This window comes from Chiloscyllium punctatum, chromosome 2, assembly GCF_047496795.1.
Source record: "Chiloscyllium punctatum isolate Juve2018m chromosome 2, sChiPun1.3, whole genome shotgun sequence".
In the NCBI taxonomy this organism is placed as follows: domain Eukaryota; kingdom Metazoa; phylum Chordata; class Chondrichthyes; order Orectolobiformes; family Hemiscylliidae; genus Chiloscyllium; species Chiloscyllium punctatum.
Genome location: NC_092740.1, coordinates 15,487,933 through 15,510,311, shown reverse-complemented (window position 1 = coordinate 15,510,311; position 22,379 = coordinate 15,487,933). Strand labels below are relative to the sequence as shown.

General features: G+C 42.2%; 1 protein-coding gene across 1 annotated transcript in view; it reads right to left on the bottom strand.

Annotated features, from left to right (window-relative positions):
- LOC140494635 (G protein-coupled receptor kinase 6-like) overlaps positions 1 to 22,379 on the bottom strand; it is a 119,155-nt gene that overhangs the window by 5,110 nt on the left and 91,666 nt on the right. Inside the window, exons 5-14 of the mRNA XM_072594037.1 lie at positions 22,036 to 22,136; positions 18,182 to 18,274; positions 16,582 to 16,645; positions 12,976 to 13,116; positions 9,594 to 9,784; positions 7,808 to 7,845; positions 6,439 to 6,528; positions 3,261 to 3,469; positions 2,651 to 2,788; positions 1,511 to 1,648 (exon numbers count right to left, since the gene is read on the bottom strand). Coding sequence (XP_072450138.1) covers positions 1,511 to 1,648; positions 2,651 to 2,788; positions 3,261 to 3,469; positions 6,439 to 6,528; positions 7,808 to 7,845; positions 9,594 to 9,784; positions 12,976 to 13,116; positions 16,582 to 16,645; positions 18,182 to 18,274; positions 22,036 to 22,136 — 1,203 coding nt within the window. The remainder of the gene's footprint in view (positions 1 to 1,510; positions 1,649 to 2,650; positions 2,789 to 3,260; positions 3,470 to 6,438; positions 6,529 to 7,807; positions 7,846 to 9,593; positions 9,785 to 12,975; positions 13,117 to 16,581; positions 16,646 to 18,181; positions 18,275 to 22,035; positions 22,137 to 22,379) is intronic.

The following is a 22,379-nucleotide window of genomic DNA, read 5'->3' as shown; positions in this document are numbered from 1 at the left end:
GAAGTCAGTTTTAAGCTATTAGGAGAAAGGTATAGAGGAGATGTCAAAGGTAGGTTTGTAAACACAGTTGTGAATGCATGGAATGCATTGCCAGTTGAGATGGTGGAAGCAGAGTCATTGGGGACATTAAAGCGACTGCTGGACATGCACATGGAGAGCAGTGAGTCGAGAGATGTGTAGGTTATTTTATTTTACATTAGGATTAATCCTCCATACAACATCATGGACCAAAGGGCCAATTCTGTCCTGTACTTTTCTATGTTCTATTATAGAGCTACAGAGAATTGCTCGTTTGCAAAATGCTGCAACTGTTATTTAAGCACACCTTATGGGCAGCCTGTATCAAAAGCACGTCATAAATAGCCAAGAGATAGCATCACACAGCACAAAGAGAGGCTGTTCAGCCCACTGTGTCTGCATCAGCTACTAAAGAACTAATTAATCCCACTTTCTTACTCTTGGCTCAGAATTTGGCAAATGTTTCCTTACCAAGGATTTATCTAATTATTGTTTGAAAAGTCATATTGAGTCTGTTTCCAACTCTTCAAGCAGTGTTTTCCAGACCACATCAAAAATATTTTCCTCACCTTACCCCTGCCAATCCTCTTAAAAAAGTGTCCCCTCCGCTCACTGAAAGTAGTTCCTTCTCATCTACTTGACCAAAATCCTTCATAATTCTAAACAGTATTAAATCTAACCTTAGCCCTCTCTGCTTGATTACTAAAGACCCTCCCCTTGATATTATTCTTGCAATTTTATTTCTGCACTAAGATTTACAGTGATGTTGCCAGGGTTGGAGGATTTGAGCTGTAGGGAGAGGTGGACTAGGCTGGGGCTCTTTTCCCTGGAGCATCGGAGGCCAAGGGAGACCTTATAGAGGTTTATAAAATCATGAGGGGCATAGTTAGGATAAACAGACAAAGTCTTTTCTCTGGGGTCGGGGAGTCCAGAACCAGAGGGCATAGATTCAGGGTGAGGGGGGAAAAGATATAAGAGAGACCTAAGAGGCAACTTTCTCATGCAGAGGGTGGTAAATGTATGGAATGAGCTGCCAGAGGAAGTCGTGGAGGCTAGTACAATTGTTACATTTAAAAGGCATCCAGATGGGTATATGAATAAGAAGGGTTTGGAGGGATATAGGCCGGGTGCTGACAGGCGGAACTCGGCTGGGTTGGGATGGATGAGTTGAACCGAAGGATCTGTTTTCGTGCTGTACATCTCTATGACTCTCTCCAAGGTCCCAATATCTTCCTGAAGGTGTGATGTCCACAACTGGACAGCAATTCATAGAAGTTTACCATAACTTTGCAGCTATGAGGGGATCCTCCTGCATCATGGAACAGACGGTCACGGCCAGAACATATGGATGAATCCAAATAAAACATCACACTACCCTCAATATTAACTCTCAGCCAGGCAGCAAGTATCAAATCCCATCATTAGTATCTGACATTTTGCAAGGAACCTCCATGTACTAATACTGTTAGTCACTGCAGACAGGTTACATTACCTCATTTTGCCAAGGAATGGAGACGCTGCCTGTAACAAATTTGGAATAAAAGTCATCATCTGTCGGATCCAGGTTTACCCCTTTGACTGTGGAAAACTGTTCAATATCCAGGACATCTTTGCAGTAAACTGCTCTGGGCTGCAAAACAAATTTAAAAATCATCTATACAGCACCTTTAACAACTGTCATTGGTTGTGAAGCACTTTACAAGTATTGCCAAAATGTAGTTATTTCTGGATTGTATGAAATGCAAAAACCACTAGTCCACAGCAAGATCCCACAAACAAGGAGACATACAATGGTGATACATTAAAAGAGAAGTGGGTTAAACACATGGAGGAAAGAAATAGAGTGATTGGGTTGGTTGAAGTAGGGTGAAGATGTGGTGAGCATTGTGTAAAACTCCCAGTTTAGACTATTATTTGGCACAAAAGGCCCGTTTCTGTGCTGAATGGTTCACATAACCTTCTGTAGTTGTTTGGTAGTACAGAACTTGAGCACTGCTAGGAAAAGACAGTTTGTTGAAACTTTTCATCTTGCACTCATCAGGATATTTTGTAAGAAATACCAAAGCAAAAATGATGTTTATGTTGGATGATAAGTCAGTGCTGGTTGGCATGTTGGCTTTCATCAGTAGAGGAATTGCCACGAAGAATGCACCAGTAAGATGACTGACAGTTAACTGCCAAGTTTTGTTTAAGTTTTAAACCAGGCAGATTGACTCCAATTTCTCAATATATTGCCCCAAGAAATGAACCATCAAGTGGCTGTCACCCATTTTGTTAAGTTGAAATAGATGCAATGTATGTATACGATCTGGCTGTCTGCAAAGAACAAGTGAGCTCCACGGTTCTTCCTAACAGAAGCCTGGGGATATTTACATCTAACTGAGAGGGCAGATGAAAGATGATTCTGCAAGTATGGTCAGGATTGCAAACCAATCGATTCTTCTCCTCCTCTCAGTTATCCTTTAAGCTCACGTCTGACACCTCACCTGACTGAAGAGTCAGCATTTAGCCTCTCTACTTAAAATAGCGAGTCCACAAATGGGTGAACAGCCAGGTGGATATTTCAACCACATTGATATTCCATAGGCAAATTTGTAGTTTTGTGACAATAGTCAAATCACTGCATACTCACATCTGGAACAAAAGGAGGGTCCCACATGTTTGCCTCAAGTCGTTTGAAGTTGATGTGTCGGAATATCGCATGTTGCTTGACCTCACAAGCTCCCCCTCCTTGACAACCCAATCGTTGCTTTGGATCTTTAGTCAGCAACTGCAAAAGGCCATTGAGATGCAAGAAAATTAACACAAATTAGAGAAACATAGAATGGTTACAGCCCTTGGCCGTGTCGATCTCAACTCTCTGCAAGAGCAATTCTGCCTAGTGCTTCTCTCTTCCTTTCACACTGCAAATGATACCATTTCAGATAATTATCGGTTTGAAAGGTTGTATTGAATTCAGAAGTCTGAAGAATCATACCACATTGAAACATTAACTTTGTTTCTCTGTCCATGGATCCTGCCAGACCTGCTGAGTTTTTCCCAGCATTTTCTGTGTTTCAGATTTCCAGCATCTGCAATATTTTTCCATAAATTAGAGGACCTGTTGGTCCCCACACACAATTTTGTAGGGAGATTGCGCCCAAGTCCTGTGATCAATTCCTCCCTTTCCAAGCTGCTCTAACCTTCTGGACATCCCGTGTTACCACGGCAGCTTCACAATAAATCTTGCAGAAACTACTCACCATCCTACAGATAGAACGTGGCTCTTCTGAGAATTTGTCAGAATATTCCTCCATATCCTCTTTGACACGTCGGTCAACCTCCTCCCGTTTCACTTTCTCCTTACGCTTTCGAAAAGGCGACTGACCCTGAATCATCTCGTAAATCAGACAGCCGAGTCCCCACCAGTCAGGGCTGAATGTGTAACGCTCATTGTTGATAACCTCCGGAGCTTAAAAACACAAAGAAGAATTGCTTAGAATTTACAGCTGAGGCCACTTGGCCCAGCTGGTCTGTGTCATCCGCATGCAAAGACGACCAGCCAGTCCCTCAAGCCTGCTCCGCCATCTTACAAGATCATAGTTGATCTGATTGTGGCCTCAATTCCATTTTACTGTCTAGCCCTCCTAACCTTTGACTTACGTATTAGCCAAGAATCCATCTGCATCTGCCTTAAAACATTCAACAAACACACCTCCTCCGCTCTCTATACAAAAGAATTCCTCAAACCCACAGCTCAAGATGAAAAAAAAAATCCCTCATCTCCACCTTAAATCATGAAGTCTCTGCAGTGCAGATGGAGGGCATTCAGCCCATCAAGTCAGCACTGACCCTCTGAAGAGCGTCCCACCTGATTACAAGCTATATGAGGGATGACTCATGGCTCATTTGCTGTTAGAGTCTCCCACAAGGGGAAATATATGAACAAAGATGGGTAGGCCCCACCATTCAATATGATCGTGGCCAATTTAATAACTCCCATATTTCCACATACTTCCAAAAAACCCTTTAGGGCGGGGGGGGGGGGGGGAGCGGGAGGATGCTTTTGGATGCAGTGCCAATCAAGAAAGGTGCTTTGTCCTGGATAGTGTCAAGCTTCTGGAGTGTTATTGGAGTTGCCCTCACCCAGCTAAGTGGGGAGTATTTCATCACAATCTTGACTTGTGCCTTGTAGACGATGAACTGGCTTTGGGGAATCAGGTGGTGAGTTAGTTGCTGCAGGATTACTAAACCTCTGCCCTGACGTTGTAGCCACTGTATTTATGTGGCGAGTCCAGTTCAAAGTTCTGTTTCTATTGCTTTCATAGAAAGTGAGTTCCAAAGATTTTCAACCCTTAAAATTCTCATTGCTGCTTTAAATTCTTTCAGCATCTACCTTGTCAGCTGCGTTACTATTGGTAGAACCCCTGTCTAAATCAGAAATCATGGATTTACATCTCACTCTAAAAAGTCTCAAATGTATGTTCTTGGCTGATAATCTCAATGCCATACTGAGGGAGTGCTACCTTGTCTAATCAGACATTAAATCCAGGAATTATCTGCCCTTTTAGATGAATGTAAGAGATCTGATAACACTGTTTCAATGAAAAACTGTGAACTCCCTAGCCAGTATCTATCACTGCAACAGATTATCCAGTCAGTAACTCAGTACTGCTGCTGGGAGTTTGCGGTGCATAAATTGGCTTTGCCACATTCCATCAGTGGCACTTCAGAAGAACATCATTGGCTCCACAGCACTTTGGGATACCCTGGGAGTTACTCTTAGAAAAACATCCAAATTAGTCTTTCTTTCTCACCAAGAACAGTGACAAGATGCACCACACCTTTGCATTAAGACAAAATCAAACATAAATCTTGAGCTCTTTTTGACACTAGCTCCATTCTGACATTTATTACCAGAGATTTGTGGGAAGGAATAAAGATGTCTTGCTTCAAGTGTACAAATCTTAGTGAGACCACATTTGGAGTATTGTGCCATTCTGTTCTCCTTACCCAAAGAAAGAGATACTTACCTCACAGGGAGTGCAATGAAAGTCTACCAGACGGATTCCCGGGATGGGGGATGGGGGGTGGTGGGAGGAAAGAGAACGGATATATGAAGAGAACATAGGATTTTTTATGAAATGTGGAAGAATGAAAGGTGATCTCATTCAAATGTGCAAACTTTATACAGGAATCAACAGTAGAAGTGGGAGGGGGCTAGTGGTGAGCACTTCTAGGACCAGACCAATTATGAAGTGAACGAGGAGGAATTCCTTCACCTCAGAGTGGTTGATGTTTGGAATCCTTTGTCCCAGGGTTGGAGGTTTAGTTTCTCCATGTTAAAAACATCAGAGGAACAGAGATTACTGCAGGAAAATCATGTTAAAGTAGAAGAACAGCTGTGATCTCATCGCACAATGAGGTGGCTCAAGGGGCCATCTATTCCTGCTCCCAGATCCTCTGCCCTTATGATGCTGTAACTCTGCAATCGCACCACACTTAGCTACTCCAAACAGGAGGAATCCAAGTTACAGAATCAGGGCTCACGGTCTAAGGACACAGGGTGAGGCATTTTGGACTGAGTTGAGGAGAAACATCTTCATCAGAGAGTGATGAGCCTGTGGAATTCTCTGCCACAAAACAAAGCCAAATCACTGAACGTTTTTAAGGAGTTAGATATAGTTCTAAGGACTAAATGGAACAAAGAGTACAAAAAATAAGTTTATTTTTATTCATTCATGGGACGTGGGAGTCACTGGCTAGGTCAACATTTATTGGCCAGCCCAGAGGCAGAAAGAGTCATTCACATTCCTGTGGGTCTGCAGTCACATGTAGGCCAGACCAGGTAAGGATAGCACTTACTTTCCCTAAAGGGCATTAGTGAACAAGGAGGATTTTTCTGACAATTGACAAGTTTCATGGTCATTATTAGACTTAATTCCAGATTTTTATCTGTGGAAACAGGATACTAAGTTGGAAAATCAGCCATGATCATATTGAATGGTGGAGCATGCTCCTACTCCTAGTTTCTGTTTCACTGTCTCTAGGAAGAGGAAGATCAGACAGGATTCGAACTACAAATGTTAAAAGTAGCTAGAGATGTTTTAACTAGAATTTAGAATATTACAGGATAATATGGCTCTTCCTTTCACAGGTTTAAAATCTTGACTTTTCCTTCCTAATCAGCATCGTGGGTAATTCACCTTTTCAAACACAACTTGATGAGGAATATCTACTTTCAGTCAGCAATAATGTGATCTTGGCCTCGCGTGAGGGGGTGGTTGTTGTACAAGAACAGACATCACCTTATACTTGTGGACTGGAGACACTCTTTTTTAAAAACAGTTTGACCTGTTCCCATAGCATGATGAGCTAGCAGTGAAATGTCTTCACTCAGCCCACGTCCTGTCGGTAAGGCTTAGAGGTGCCCGCACTCACCCATGTAACCAACAGTTCCAACTCTCCCCCGAATCGTCTCATCCTCTGGGATCTGTACGGCTAAACCCAGGTCAGAAATCCTGATGTGCCCTGAGGGTGAAGCAGATTATACAATGTTGGATGGTGAGCAATGGAAAGAGCATTTATCCTGATTGCATTTATACAACACCTTTTAATGTAGCAAGGCATTTTGTAAGAGTGTCTCCTAATAGGATAACAAGAGAATCAAAGGGCATTTGTCCAAAATAACACTAGTGAGTCATTGATGGTAATGTCATGGTCATCCCTCCTGAAAATAGCTTTCACTTTCAGCATTACTAATTCATTGAATTTAAATTAGACCATCTGCTCTGGTGATATTTGAACCCATTGAAGCTTGCTGGGCCATTTCAGAGGGCAATTATGAGTTAACCACATTGCTGTGGTCTGGTGTCACATGTAGGCCAGACAGAGTAAGGACAGCAGATTTCCTTCCCTGCAGAAGCTTAGAATAAAGAGCTTGTTTTGGAAGTCATCTCATGCAAACTATATGCCCTACCTAACTTGACTGACAGTAACCTGAAGGGCTTATGCCCAAAACGTCAATTCTCCTGCTCCTCGGATGCTGCCTGGCCTGCTGTTTTTTTCCAGCACCACATTTTTCAACAACTGACAGTAACCTGTGCCTGCACATTAGAGATACTGGCCTTAAAAGGGCCAGTGATGTTGGAACAATTATCCTGCCAGCAGACCTACAGTACTAGACAGCTTTACTACAATGATCAGGATTCTGAGCATTGGTTTTTAAGCAGTTTAGTGTTGAGTCAAAGAACCACTTTTAGATGAAACAGAGACAGAGTGGCAGAGTCGGAAAGTTGGGCACTGGACAAGCACAATAGGTCAGATAGCAAACGAGGAGCAGGAGTGTCGACATTTTGGGCATAAGTTCTTCTTCAGGAATTTCTGAAGCAGGGCTTATGGCCAAAATGTTTAATCTCTTGCTCCTCATTTGCAACCTGACCTGCTGTGCTTTTCCAGAACCACACTTTTCAACTCTGATCTCCAGTTCCCATTTCTTCTGAGACAGAGTCACAGCATACTATAGGGACAGTCAAGTTGAGGAAAATAACTCCACGCAGTGCAGGATTGAACCCAGAAACCCAGACTTCATAGGGGGCAGAATCCATGAGGATCAGCCAACACAGTTGTATTTATGTTATCAGGGAAACCAACTGAAGCATCTCAACTAAAAATGGCTCAATTTTATAGACTTGAGGTCACCCCTCAGCCTTTCGTGAAAAAAAACCCAACTTGTCAATCCTTGGTTGAAAACCAATTTTTGCCCCCACACCAACAAACCAAGTGCCATTTTCATTTTTAAAAATCTTACCATGATCGTCCAGTAGAATGTTCTCTGGCTTCAAATCTCTAAATGAGGGAAGGGAAAAAGAATTAGATGTATTATGTTTCTGACAGGAACAACAATGTTTAAGATTCAAAAGAAAATCGGATAAATACTTGAGATGAGAAACAATTGCGGAACTATGTTGGAAGAACGGAGAGAGATTAATTGGACTGTTCTGATATTTTCTGATCAAGCTGTTCAGAGATGTTATGAAGAACCCCTGGAACAGGTATAAATCAAAGTCAGGCCTCCTGTCTTAAAAGGTAGGGACACTACCACTGCACCACAATAGCCTGCACAACTTTTTGAGTGCTCCACCATGATGGGTTGGAATGGCCTGCACCTGTGTTGCATTATATAATTCCAGAACACAATTTGGGGAGATATGGCATGGTGTCAATGGGTTATGAATCCTGAGGGCCAAACTCATACCCTGGGTGACTTTTGTCCCCCCAGTCATTCATTGGATGTCAGCATCACTAGCTGGACCAGCATTATTTGCCCATCTCAATTGCCCCTGAGAAAATGGTGATGAGCTGCCTTCTCCAACCACTGCAGTTCATTTGGTATACATACACCCACAATACTGTCAGGGAAGGAATTCCAGGATGAGTGAAATATTTACAAATCAGGATGTTGAGTGATGTAAGAGGGAAACTTGCAGGTTCCCAAGTATCTGCTGCCCTCATCCTTCTTGATATTTGTGGGTTTGGGAGGTGATGTTTAAGAGCCTTGATAAATTAGTAGTCACTGCTACAGTGATAGTAATCACTGCTACTACTAGATATCAATGACAGAGAGAGTGAATGTTCATTGACGTGGTGACAATCAAGCAAACTGTTTTGTCCTGGATGGTGTCAAGCCTCTTGAACGTTGTTGAAGTGCACTCATCCTGGCCAGTCAGAAATATTCCATTTCACTCCTGACTTGTGCCTTGTAAATGGTGGCTTTGGAGAGTCAGGAGGGGAGTTACTCACTCTTCTTTCTGACACCCTCCTGCCTATCACCCTCACGTTAACCTCCTTCCACCTATCACATTTCCAACGCCCCTCCCTCAAGTACCTCCTCCCTACCTTTTATCTTAGCCTGCTGGACACACTTTCCTCAATCCTCAAGAAGGGCTAATGCCCGAAACGTCAATTCTCCTGCTCCTGCCTGACCTGCTGTGCTTTTCCAGCAACACATTTTCAGCTCTGATCTCCAGCATCTGCTGTCCTCACTTTCTCCTGGGATTTGAACCAACCTACCCCAGATCATCAGTTTAGGCCCCTCCATTACCACTCCACCATCACCTTCCTCAACATTCATATAATGCCTAAAAACAGAAACTTACAGGCACTTTATTTCATTCTAATCACAAATTGTCACTTGATATTGGAAAGAAAATCGAAGATGGCTGAATCAAATAATATCAAATCATAAAATGATTTTTTTAACAGCCATTAATTCTGATTTAAAAATCACAACACCAGGTCATAATCCAACAGGTTTAATTGGCTAGCTTTCAGAGCGTCACTCCTTCATCAGGTGGTCTCCAAATCATTCAGTCTGAGAGTATTTTGCCCAGTAATTCCCATGTTGTCCACTAGAGGGATCCATGTATAGATCACGAGAAGGTGAGGGTGAACAAGAGGAAGTGAAAACAGCAGGAAATAAGAAGGAGACACACCACTGCTCAGTTTACACCAGGTACATGCATCATAGACATACCAGCCCCACCCACAGGCACACAGAGACACAAAAACACACACACACACTCCAGCATCATTACCTGTACACAATTCTCTCTTTGTGCAAGTCCTCCAGGCCACAGCAGATCTCAGCAGCATAGAATATTGCTCTCTTCTCATCGAAACCAGGGTTGCCCATATTGTAAATGTGAAACTTCAGGTCCCCTCCATTCATTATGGTTAGTACCAGACAAAGTGCATCCTTTGTTTCATAGGCATACGCTAAACTAACCTGGAAAAAAAAAATCAACATAAAAACAAAAGTCTTCATAATGATCATGTAGACACACAAACACAGGAACAGCTGTGCTATGGTTATTTACCATTAACAGAATCATGCTGCCAGTCCAAAAAGACAGACATTGCATCCACCACACAATTAAAGAGCCTCATGCACGTGGACCAGTACATCTACAATTGGCTGATAGAACCACATAAAAGCAAAGTTCTGTGGATGCTGGAAATCTGAAATAAAAACAAAGTTCTAAAAAAGAGAGAGTCACAGAGACCCATTCTCTGCAAAAACAAAACTCAAGCCTTGCACCTTTCTTGAATTAACAGGAGCTTGAGGAGCCTACAAACCTCCCCCCCCCCCTCCCATTGGTTTTCCTATGGGAAATCCTCGGCTAAAAATTAGTCAGCTTACTAACCAATCAGCATCCCTTTCTACTGAAGTGTCAATTGGAGTGCGCATTTCACATTTGACATTGTTGTACGTGTCCCGATGAGTACAAAAAGGAACGCTTCAGAAACACGAGTCTAGAAGTGTAAGGGCCGACTTGTTTGGACCACAGAAAATCCTGAAGGATCTTGACAATTCGGATGTAGAACACAGTTTAAAAACTAGGGGGTGTTCATTTAAGACAGTGATGAAGATATTTTTTCCTCACAGGAAGACCTAGAGTCTTTGGAGCTCTCTTCCTCAAAAAGCAGCAGAAGCAGTGTTTGAGTTTTTTTTTGTGGTGATAAATAGATTATTGATCAGCGAGAGTGTGGAAGGTTATCAGGGATGAGCAAGACTGTGGAACCAAGGTTGGAATCAGATCAGCCACAATCTTATTGAATGGTGGAGCAGAGACAAGAGGCTGAACGGCCCACCCCTGCTCCTAACTCGTCCATATGTTCCAGTGTGTATCAGCAAATGTATGAAAAAAAGGGCTCACTGGTCCTTCCCCTTTTTAAAAACTCTCCACATTCTTCACCTAATCCCCACCTCCCCCAAACACCAATGTTTCCTATTCCACAGCCAGGATCTGTATTACATACATTTCATTGAGACTAAATGTCACAAACCGAACATGTTGGAAAATTTAAATTCTGCACTGGACTGATAATGAGGATTGGAAAGAAAGGCTATTCTGTTTGACCATGAGATAAATGTTCACCCTAATGTTTGCATCATTACTAACATCATCTACCTCCACATGTAACACCTCAACCCTTCCCCCTCTTTTTAGCTCATCTGCAGCCCCAACTATGCTTTTGATAGTTCTAGACTCAACTATTTCAGTATGTTCCAGGCTGGTCTTCCATCTTCTGCCTTCCGTTAAACTCATTCAAAACTCTATTGCTTTTGAAAACCTCAGAAGCTTTGCCTATCCCTTTCTCTGTAATCTCCGTTCACCCTTCAAATATCAATGCCCATCTAATTCTACTCTCAAGTATCCCCACTTGAGCACTCCCCAGCAAAGATGGTGACATGTAGCGTCATTAGACGAGCTATCGCAAGGCCCAAGACAATGCTCTGGGGATGCATCTCACTACAGCAGCTGGAGGGGAATTTAAACAATTTACAGGATATGGGTCTCAGTGTCGAGGCCAGCAAGTGTCATTCCTGACTGCACCTCAAGATGTCTGTGCATTTTAATTGGAGCAGTTACTGTGTGGAACAGGTATAGGAAGGAGGCAATTACACTTTGGTTGTAAGAATTAAAAAGGGCGACTTATCTAAATGGAGAGAAACTTCAAAATGCTTTGGTGCAGAGAGATCAGAGCATCCTCATGCATGAACCACAGAAACCTAGTATGGCAGGTATGGCAGGTAATAAGGAGGACAAATGGAATTTTAGCATTTATTGCTGAAGGAATGGAGTTGAAGTAGAGAAGTTTTGTTGCAACTGTACAAGGCATTGGTGAGGCTGCATTGAAAGTACTCCATATAAAATTTTGGCCCCTTTACTTGAGGGAGGATGTAATTGCATGGGAGGCACTTCAGAGAAGATTCAATAGATTAATTCCAGAGACAATGTGGAGAGATTGAGCAGTTTTGGCCTATACTGTTCGGTTTAGATGAATGAGAAAGATCTAATTTTTGCGTATGAGATACTAAAGGAGATGGATAAAATAGATAGAGAGAAGTTATATCCCCTTTAGGGCAATCTAAAACAAGTAGTAAGTCATAGTTTTACACTAAGGGATGGGAGATTTAACACAGAGACAAGAAGGATTAACTTCTCTCCAAGGCCTACAAATCTGTGGAATTCATTGCTGCAGAGTGAAGTAGACACTGGGACTCTTGAGGAGAAGGTTGGCAGAGTTTTAATTTCGCGGCAAAAGTAAGGACTGCAGATGCTGGAGATCAGACTCTAGATTAGAGTGGTGCTGGAAAAGCACAGCAGGTCAGGCAGCATCCGAGGAGCAGGAAAATCGACGTTTTAGGCATTCGCCCTTCATCAGGGATTTTCAATTATCACCAGGTTAAAGGGATATGGAGAGTGGGCAGAATTACAACATTAAAAAAGCATCTGGATGGGTATATAAATAGGAAATGTTTAGAGGGATGTGGGACAAATGCTGGCAAATGGGACTAGGTCAGAATGGGATGTCTGATCAGCACGGACGAGTTGGACCGTAGGGTCTGTTTCCATGCTGTATGACTCGATGACAGGGGAATGCCAGCTGAGCTGAGATCAGTCATGATCATATAAAGTGGCAGAGCGGGCTCCAGGGACTGAATTACCTACTTCTGGTCCAAGTTCTTATGTTCTAAAAGGAACAAAAAACAGAGATAGTGCAAAATAAAAATCAGTAGCCACAGTTCTTAGCCAACCTTGCAATGAGCTCAGTGCAGAGGTGAGCAGCAGAGGCAGAGATCCCAGGGAACTATGAATTATACATAATCATGACTATTAACTCAACTTAAATCAGACCCACGATTCAGTAACACTGCATCTATTCATGAGACTATTTTGCTGGAACCCTCTCTCTCTTCCTTTTGAAGGACTATTATAGTTAATTTTGACCAAGTTATCAATTACCCATCATAATAGCTTCTGATATGGCCGAGTACCAAATTTTGTCTAATATTGCTGTTTTGAAGTAAGTCGAAACATTTTATTTCACCAAAGGCACTGTATAAATGCAAGTTGTTTCAGCACAACAAAAATATATTTTCATAACATAAATAGACACAGTGACACTTACAACAAATCTACTGTTAACTTTCTCTAAAATCTTCTTTTCGTTTAACGCCATGTTCTCTCCTTTACGTTTTTTTATCCTCTTCTTTTCCAGCTTCTTACACGCATACATCTTCCCTGTGGCGCGGACCTGACAAGCACACACCTGGTGGTGGTGGAAGAGAGAACAGGTGAAGTTCAAGGTCAGGTGTAACAATTGATCTAAAATTGCATCAGATTGGAAAGGGGAGGTTGACCAAGACAGCAAGTGGATTCTCAGCTCCTTTGTAACTTACTGGGATCCTCATGTCTGCCTGAAAAGGGCCAGCAGGAATCTACAGCATAACATGATGCAAAGGTTGATATTTCTGCTCACGCTGCTCCCCCACCCCCACTCCACGTCACTGTCATTTCATAACCCCATCCAGAGTGCACTCACCTTTGAGTCAGAACTCGTTCACATTCCCAGTCCAGAAGCTCAATCTAAGGTGTCAGACCCAGTGTAGTGGGAGTGCTGCAGTGTCAGAGGTACGGTCTTTCAGATGCGATGCTTGTCTGTTTTCAGGTGCTACTATTTTGGAAGAAGAACAAGGGGGTTCTCCCTGGTCTTCTGTTCAGTGCTAGAACTAGGGGTCTCGCATTTAGAGTCGTGCTGAGAGTCATTTTTTTTTTGAAAAGGCAGAGACAGATGATATTCTTGACTCCCAAAGGGTACACAGGTAGATAGGAATGTGAGTTGATTGCACAAACATATCAGACACAATCATATCACATCATGGAACAAGCTAGAGAGGTCATGTGGTCTACTCCTAACTCAGTACACATATTTATGTAATAATAAGTTCTCAACCAACATCTAAAGCAGATTAGCTGGTTTTAATCACATTGCTGTTTTTTGGGAGCTTGCTCTGCACCAAACGGCTACTGTATTTCTTACATTGCAGTGAACATGTATATTAATATAGTCATAGAGATGTACAGCACGGATCTGTGAATTGGTGTGTCCTGAACTTGTGGAAGTTGCAGCAGAAATGCATGTCTCTCTCTTTCTCTGGTGACCATCTAGTGCTCAAATCCCACAGGCAAGAGTTCCACCAACAGGGGTTACCACGACACTGTTCAGGTTTGCAGTGGTCAGTGAGAGCATTCTTTCTCCCAGGACCCCTCCCCACCCCCGCCACATTGCACCTTTTGCAAAGCTGAGGGGCAACTAAGTAATCAAATAAACCATAAGGATATAGCAGAAGCAGGCCATTCAGCCCATCAAGTCTGCTCCACCATTCATCAAGCTCATGGCTGAGCTGATAATCCTCAACTCCTCTTTCCCTCCCTTCCCCCATAAGCCTTCCTTAGTCATTAAAAATCTGCCTTAGCCTTGAATATACTTAATGACCCAACCTCTACAGTGCTCTACCTTACAGATTTCTGCAGATTTACCACCCTCAGAAGAAATTTCTCATCTGTCTTAAGCATGCAATCCTTTATTCTCAGAATCTGCCCACTGGCCCTAGATCCCTTCAGGCAGAACAGCCTCTCTGCATCTACCCTCATGTGTTTCAATAAAGTTGCCTCTCATTCTCCTAAACTCCAACGAGCAGGCCTAATTTACTCAAATTACTTAGAGGCTTTTGTGGACAGTGTATAGCGAAGAAAAGGACTTGCATTTATATAGAGACTTCCACAATCTCAGCATCCCAAAATACAGCCAATGAAATATTTTCTGAAGGATAAGTATTGTTGTAATTTTGGAGACACAGCATCCAAATTGAATACAGCAAGCTCTCAAAAGTAGTAATGAAGCACATAATAATATCACATTTTAGCAAAAGATTCACATGGGTTTGCGAGGTTAAATATTCACCAGAAAACCGATAGAAAGATGCCTGCTCTTTAAGATAACTGGGAAAGACAGTCCAACAATGGATTGTCAGTTTGGTTCATGTGCCAAATATGGAAGTGAGACCTGAACCCATAACCTTGTCACTCAAAGGCAATACACTGCGCCAAGGTTAACATACCAAGTGAAGAAAATCAAAAATTTCATCAGGATGCCAACCCGATACATTAGAGAATCCCAGAGCTTCACTTTGCTTTTGCTCACTTTCTACCTCCCAGAATTGAAACATCAGTCTATTCTGGCTTTATTCTGGCAAAGTCCTGGTCAATGTCATCCATGATACTCAATCAGACTGGTAATGAAATCCTCCAAGAAATATTCACCCCCTGATCCCTTCTCCACACACCCTGAGCAATGGGAGACTCCTTACTGGAGGAGGAATGGACTTGCAATGGAAGAAATTCAGAGATCGCTCCCTCGGTTGAACCCTGGGATGAAGAGTTTGTCCTTTGCTCATTGGTGTTTAGAAAAATAAACGATCTTTTTGAAATACAGAGGTTCCTCAGAAGACTGGACAGGATGAATGCTGAGGGACTATTTCCTCTTTTGGGAGAATCTGGAATGAACGGGCACAGTTTCAAAATAAGGCGTTGCTTACTTTGGACTGGAGGTGTGGATGCATTCTTCTTTCAGAATTGTGAATCTGCAAAACTCTACCATACACACTGTAGAAGAGGTTGGGGCTTTGAATGCATTCAAGGCTAAATTAAACAGAATCTTCAACTATTTTTGATGGTGGTTGAGGTTGTCAGGGTGGAGAGGGAAGAAAGAGGAGGTCAAGGTTTACTGCTATGAGGAATTGGCAGCATAGTGGAGTTGAGGCAGAGATTAAATCAGGCCTGATTTTGTTAAATGATGGAACAGCCATGAAGGTTCGAATGGTCTAATCCTGCTTGTAATTACATTCTTGCTCTCTTTCACCTTTTCCTTGTGACACTCAGGTGAGATACATCCCAGATCCAATTCTCCAACTCTGTACCACCCTCTTGACCTATTCTATCTGTCCACCTTCCTTTCCACCTATCCAATCCACTCTCCCCACCGACCTATCACCTTCATCCACTTATCACTTTCCCACCTACCTTTGCCCCAACCCCCTATTTATTTCTCATTTCACCTCCCCCCCCCCCCCCCCACATCGCTGATGAAGGGCTTGTGCCTAAAACGTCGACTCTTCTGCTGCCTGACCTGCTGTGCTTTTCCAGCACTACCCTTTTCGGCTCGGGCGAAATACAATTCTACCTGTAGTTATCACTCTGTGTGGCTAGAGTCGAGAGCGTGGTGCTGGAAAAGCACAGCAGGTCAGGCAGCATCCGAGGAGCAGGAGAATCAACTGTGTGTGGCTAGCTTAGTGATTACCAATGAGCTAGTCAACCACAGAGTGGACCACCTTTCATACAGAGTTCAATGTGTAGGAGATCAGTACCAGGGAAGCCTCTCCTGTCTAGGGTAGCAGATCCCACCCTGCTGTCAGCCTGGACGGTAAGCAGACACCACAACACAAATTGGAGATTCTCTATCTTTATGGGTCAATCATTCACTGGCTAAACTCACTGAAATGTCAGTGGATCTCTTCCAAGGCTGTTTAAAGACACTCTGGGACTGGATGTGAGAAGTAACTTGAGCAGGAAGTAGCTTTTTCCTTCTCATTAAGGAACATGATTATTATTTTGCCAACAGATACAAGAATAATCTTCAGGTATAGTCAAGTACAAACATCATTGCTGAACTTACCTCACCAAATCCTCCTTTTCCCAGTACTCGATAATGTCGAAACGTGTTTTTTGTTGCAGGTTGCCTAAAAGATGATAGAAAAGAGGCATGAATCTAGGACAAGTAAGGAAAGTCAAGTCTGAATCCATGTGTTAAAAACCCCTATACCCTCAGTATAACAAGTATACACACAAGTGCGCACTGGTCATGTGGGCGCTTCTGAGATTATACAGTGACTGTGCTGCTCTATGAATCTGTAACTCACTTTGGGGAGATGTAATCCAGGCTAGTAATCCTGTGTACCAAACTTTTGCTTTGGGAATACAGGTTCAAATCCCACCATGCAAACTGGAGGAAGTTAAATTGAATTATTAAACGTGGAAGAAGGGAGCATAATTTTAAAGTGAAAAGCAAGAGGTTTGAAGGGGATTTGAGGAAAAACGTTTTCATCTAGAGGGTGCTTGTGACATGTAGTGAATTGCCTGGGAAGAGAGTGTTAAGGCAGGAGACATCAAAACCTCAAAACATCTTTGATGAGGACTTGAAGTGTCATAACATTCAAGGCTATGGGCCTAGTGCTGGTAAGTGGGACTAGTGGAGGTGGTAGCTTATTTTTGACAGTAAAGAGTATTCCATCTAACTCATGACTTGCAGATTACGGTCAAAATCTAGGGAGTCAGATGTGAATTACTGCAAGACTTCTAGCCTCTGACCTGCTCTTGTAACCACAGTATGTGACTAGCCCAGTTCAGTTTCTAGTCAATGGTAAACCTCAGAATGTTGATGGTGGCGTAGAACAGTGATGGAGATTTCACTTAACATCAAGGGGAGATGATTAGAGAATCTGTCTCATTGGAGATGGTCATTGCCTGGCACTTGCGTAGCATGAATGTTACTCAAAAGAAATTCTTTAAAACAAAGACAGTAAAAAAACTTCTGAAAATATCATCAAATTTCTACTGGGGAAAGGTGGAAATTGAAGGGTGTAGTGAGAAAATGGAGCAGTGAGCTTGACACCAGTGCACAAGTAAAACAGTTCCATGACCTTGGAGGGTCCCCCTGACTTTATACTGAGAATAAAAGTGGCAAGTCACCTATATGCAACAGCAGTCTGACTGCACTTCATCAAGTGAGGTCTGGCAGTAGGTACTAACACTGCCACACTCATTTTACCAGATGGAAAGGGTGTGGTCGCAATCAAAAGCAATAACCAGAGACATGGGAAGGAAAGCCAAAAATCAAAAGATGCAAAAACAAATTATTCATTTCGTTACATATCATGGTGTTCACAGGACCACCACCAATCAGAAGGGAACATTTCCCATAGATGAAGTCTCCCCGTTGGTGGAGGAAGGAATAGTTTCCTGGGGACTTTTTTTTGGGGTGGATGGAAAGAGAGAAATAGTTATAGATAAAGCTCAGTGATCAGCAAAATTGCTCACCATCTGAATATAATGGGCTTCTGTACCTGAAGAAATTCCAGTGAGATCAACCTGATCTCTTTACTAACTGCATCGTGGTTGAATACCAGCAAATCAGACTACATCTGGCACCTCTTTAGAAAGGTATCAACTTAGTTGTTATCAGAATTGTAACTGAAGATATCCCCATATCACATTACCTTTCTAACCATTTCCACTGTAGGAATCGTGAGAAGTACATACTTTCTTGGTATTCCGTGAATGGTTTATCACTTAGATAATCATGGACAGCTCTGCAAATAAAATTGGTGAAACTAAAATGAGAGACATTAATAAAATTCCAACAAGAAGCTACAGGTTTAATGTCCAAAATCCAGCTGTCCGCAAACCAGATATCTTTACAACTCAGAATTGTTACAGAATCATTACAACTGCTATAGAAGGCCATTTTTGCAAGGGACTTATCATTATCAGCTGGATGACTGAACATTTTTCCAAGATGATGAGCTATACATATGGTAACATATTGGTTACATTACAAGACCAACAATCCGGAGACCTGAATAATTGACCCTGCAACATGGTCACAACAGCTGAGAAATTTGCATTCAGCAGTAGATCTGCTATAAAAGTAGCTTGTCTCCATATTAATAAAACCCCTCTGGTTCACTAATGTCCTCTAGGACAGAAGAAGTGTTGTTACTTGGTTTGCCCATGTGACTCCAGACCAGCAGCTATATGGTTAACTGCTCCAGCAAGGCTTTTTATCATATATGATGGTGCAAAACTGCCACCTACTCAAGGGCTATTAGGGATGGGGACAATGAATGGTGGCCTCGTAAGTGGTGCCCACATCTCATGAATCAATTTAAAGCAAAAGATTCAAGCTAAATCCTTTTGAACAAGATTGATTGCTTAATATCTGGGTATGGCTGGCTAGGTCAGCATTTATTGTGCATCTGTAGTTCCTCAATTAGTACTGATTTTTTAAAATTAATGAATCTGGCTCATTCATGGGGACTGGAGGTGTACACAGAACCAAATTACTAAGAAAAGGTTTGCTTCCCTGAATTGAAGGAACTTGTAAATGGATGAAAACACTTCACTTTGGCAAGGCTTTGCTTTTTGCAACAGCTGTAACTATGTAGCTCAACACTGAAATGTTGCTGGTTTTGACTTGTTTAGGCAAACTTGAATGGGGAGTTTAAGGTAAAGGAACCCCTGAGGGGACAGTGATCACAGGATGATAGAATTTACCCAGCAGGAGAAGCCGGAAACAGATGTAACGTGACTATAATTGAGTAAGGGTGACTAAAAATCACGTGAGGGAGGAGATGGCCAGAGAGCCAGAGGTGGTTGGAAGGGGATCCAGGCAGTGGAACAGCAATGGCAGGATTTCGTGGGGTAATTTCGGAAGCACAGCAGAAATTCATGCCAAGGAAGAAACATATTACAGGGAGGAGGAGGCAACCATGAGTGACAAGGGAACACAACAGGGGGGGGTCACGGTGGCTCAGTGGTTAGCACCGCTGCCTCACAGCACCAGGGTTCCAGGTTCAATTTCAGCGTCAGGCGACTGTCCGTGTGGAGTTTGCACATTCTCCCCATCTCTGTGTGGGTTTCCTCCGGGTGCTCTGGTTTTCTCCCACAGTCCAAAAATGTGCAGGTCAGGTGAACTGGCCATGTTAAATTGCCCATAGTGTTAGGTACATTAGTCAGAGGGAAATGGGTCTGGGTGGGTTACTCTTTGGAGGGTCAGTGTGGACTTGTTGGGCCAAAGGGCCTGTTTCCACACTGTAGGGAATCTAATCTAATCTAATCCTAAAAGCAAATGTTCACAGCACAATGTGGTGAAGATTAATGGAGAGCCAGAGGATAACTAAAATAGCAATGAGGGAGGAAAAGATGATTAAATGAGAGATGTGATGATGCTGCTCCTTTGACAAGGTTATTCTGTCCTTTTTTTTGGTTCCTGGACAGGGCTTGTAAGCGCAGAGGTTCCGACATGTCTGGTTTGTATGGGTTTTAGGGCCAATTTGATTATAGCTAACAGATACAGCCTCATGAAAAAGGCTTTCCAATTTTTACAAAATAAACACTTGTACAATGAAAGGGGAACGGCCAGTTCTCCTGGCTCTGCTTTTCTCTGGTTTCTTTTTGTATCAGTAAGCTGCTTTGTTTGCAGTTGCTGGTTAAGTTTTAACTGGGAACCCAGAGAAGCTGCTGGATCCAAAGAAACAGCTCCATGCTAATTCTCTCTCCCTCTCTCTCGGACATTGCTCCTGTAAGAAACTGTGTTTGATTTTACCTTTTTTGCCAAGGGTGCATTATGGGATGTTGCAAGTATTTGGAACAGCATCATTAAATTGTAATAGTGTTCGTTGGATTTTCAAATAGTTATGTTATTCTAAACTTGTTTTTTTTTGTTAGTGTATAAATACATTCTGTTTCATTTAAAATAGTGTGTTTGGGCCAGCTGCATCACTCCTGAAATATCCATTATACACAAGCTTAAAACAACAAGAAAAGTTAGGGCTACCTTCTAGAAATGTTTCAGGGGGTCTGGCCTGTCCATAACATACAGTAAGCTAGATAGTAATATAAAAGAGTATTGCACAAGTTTTTTTTAAAAAAGGTATCTACAAAAGAAAGAGAGGGGTAAGACTGGACACTGAATCACTGGAAAATGAGGCTAGAGAAGTAGTAATGGGGTACAAAGAAATAGCATAGGAACTGAATAGGTACTTGGCATCAGTTTACACAGTGGAAGACACTAGCAGCAAGCCAGAACTTCAAGACAGTCTGGGGCAGAGGTAGGTGAAGTGGCTATCAATAAGGAGAAAGTGCTGAGGAAGCTGAATGGTCTGAAAGTGGATAAATCACCTGGACCAGATTGATTAAACCCCAGAGTTCTGAAAGAGATAGCAGAAGAAATTGTAGAGACATTGATCAGAATTTTCAGGAATCACTGGAGTCAGGTAGGGTGCCAGAGGACTGGAAAATGGCTAATGTCTCACCATTTGAAGAGGCATGGAGGCAGAAGACAGGAAACTATAGGCCAGTTAGCCTGACCTCGTTCATTGGTAAGATTTTAGAGTCCATTATTAAGCATGAGATTGTGGAATATTTGTAACTGGAAAGTAAAATAGGGCAGAATGAGCACGGCTTTATCAAAGGGAGGTCATGCCTGATGGATCTGTTAGAATTCTTTGAGGAGGTAATGACAAAGTTAGACTAAGCACAACCAGTGATCATGAAATATTGATTTCCAGAGGCCTTTGACAAGATGTCACACAGAAAGCTGCTAAACAGCCCATAGTGTCAGAGGCACGATACTGGCTGGATAGAGGATTGGCCGGCTTGCAGAAAGTTGGGATAAAAGGATCTTTTTCAGGATGGAGCCTAGTGACTCATGGGGGTTCTGCAGGAATACATGTTAGGACCATAATTAACTCTGCAATTTTCGAAAGAGCAAACATCTCTTTGAAAGTTACTATCGATTCAAACAATTTCTCAGTCAGTACACTCCAGCTCATGACAGCTCACCACAAAATTCTCCCCTCCCCACCCCTAGCTTTCATTAATCCATCTAGTGGAGAGTCTCCTCTTGGCTTCCTTTCTCAACATGGGTTAAAAAAAAAAGGTCTATAATATTTGCTTCAGCCTAATTTCTGCTTTACTACAGTTGCTTTAGCCATTGTGCATATTCACCATTCACAATCAATTTCTTATTTAAGCAAACTAATTTTTAAAAAATATATTCTCCAGCTCTACCTTGGTTTTCTCTCCTTACCACTTTTTACAGACATTCAAATTCTCCACTACACAGGATTCAATTAATATACTGACTACAACACATTATATACATTAGCAATGGATTAAAAAGTTATGGAGTGTGGGCAGGAAAGCAGAATTGAGTCAAAGATGAGATCAGCCATGATTGTACTAAATGACGGAATAGGCTCGAGGGGCTAAATTGCCTACTCCTGCTTTTTAAGCTCTTCAACACAAAATCGCCAGTCATTTACTCAAATGTAATCAAGTGTAGACTTACTTCACACATTCTGTAAAGATTTCCTTACAAGGACTTTCCTCCAATTTCTCTTTGCACTGCTTCACCATTTCCACAGGCACTTCAGGTAAATGAGCTACTGACTGCAAATACATAGCACCAGCATTATAAAAATAATTACTCAACAATAACTTGCACTTATCTCACTTTTGCCATAGCAAAATGCCCCAAAGATGCTTTCCAGGACTGTAATTAACCAAAATTTGCAACTGAGCCGTATAGTGAGATATTAGGGGAGATGCCCAAACGTTGATCAGACAATTGATGGATTTAGATTAACAATTGATCTAACAAGATTGATACTTCCCTTTTGGTCAGCAGAAGTG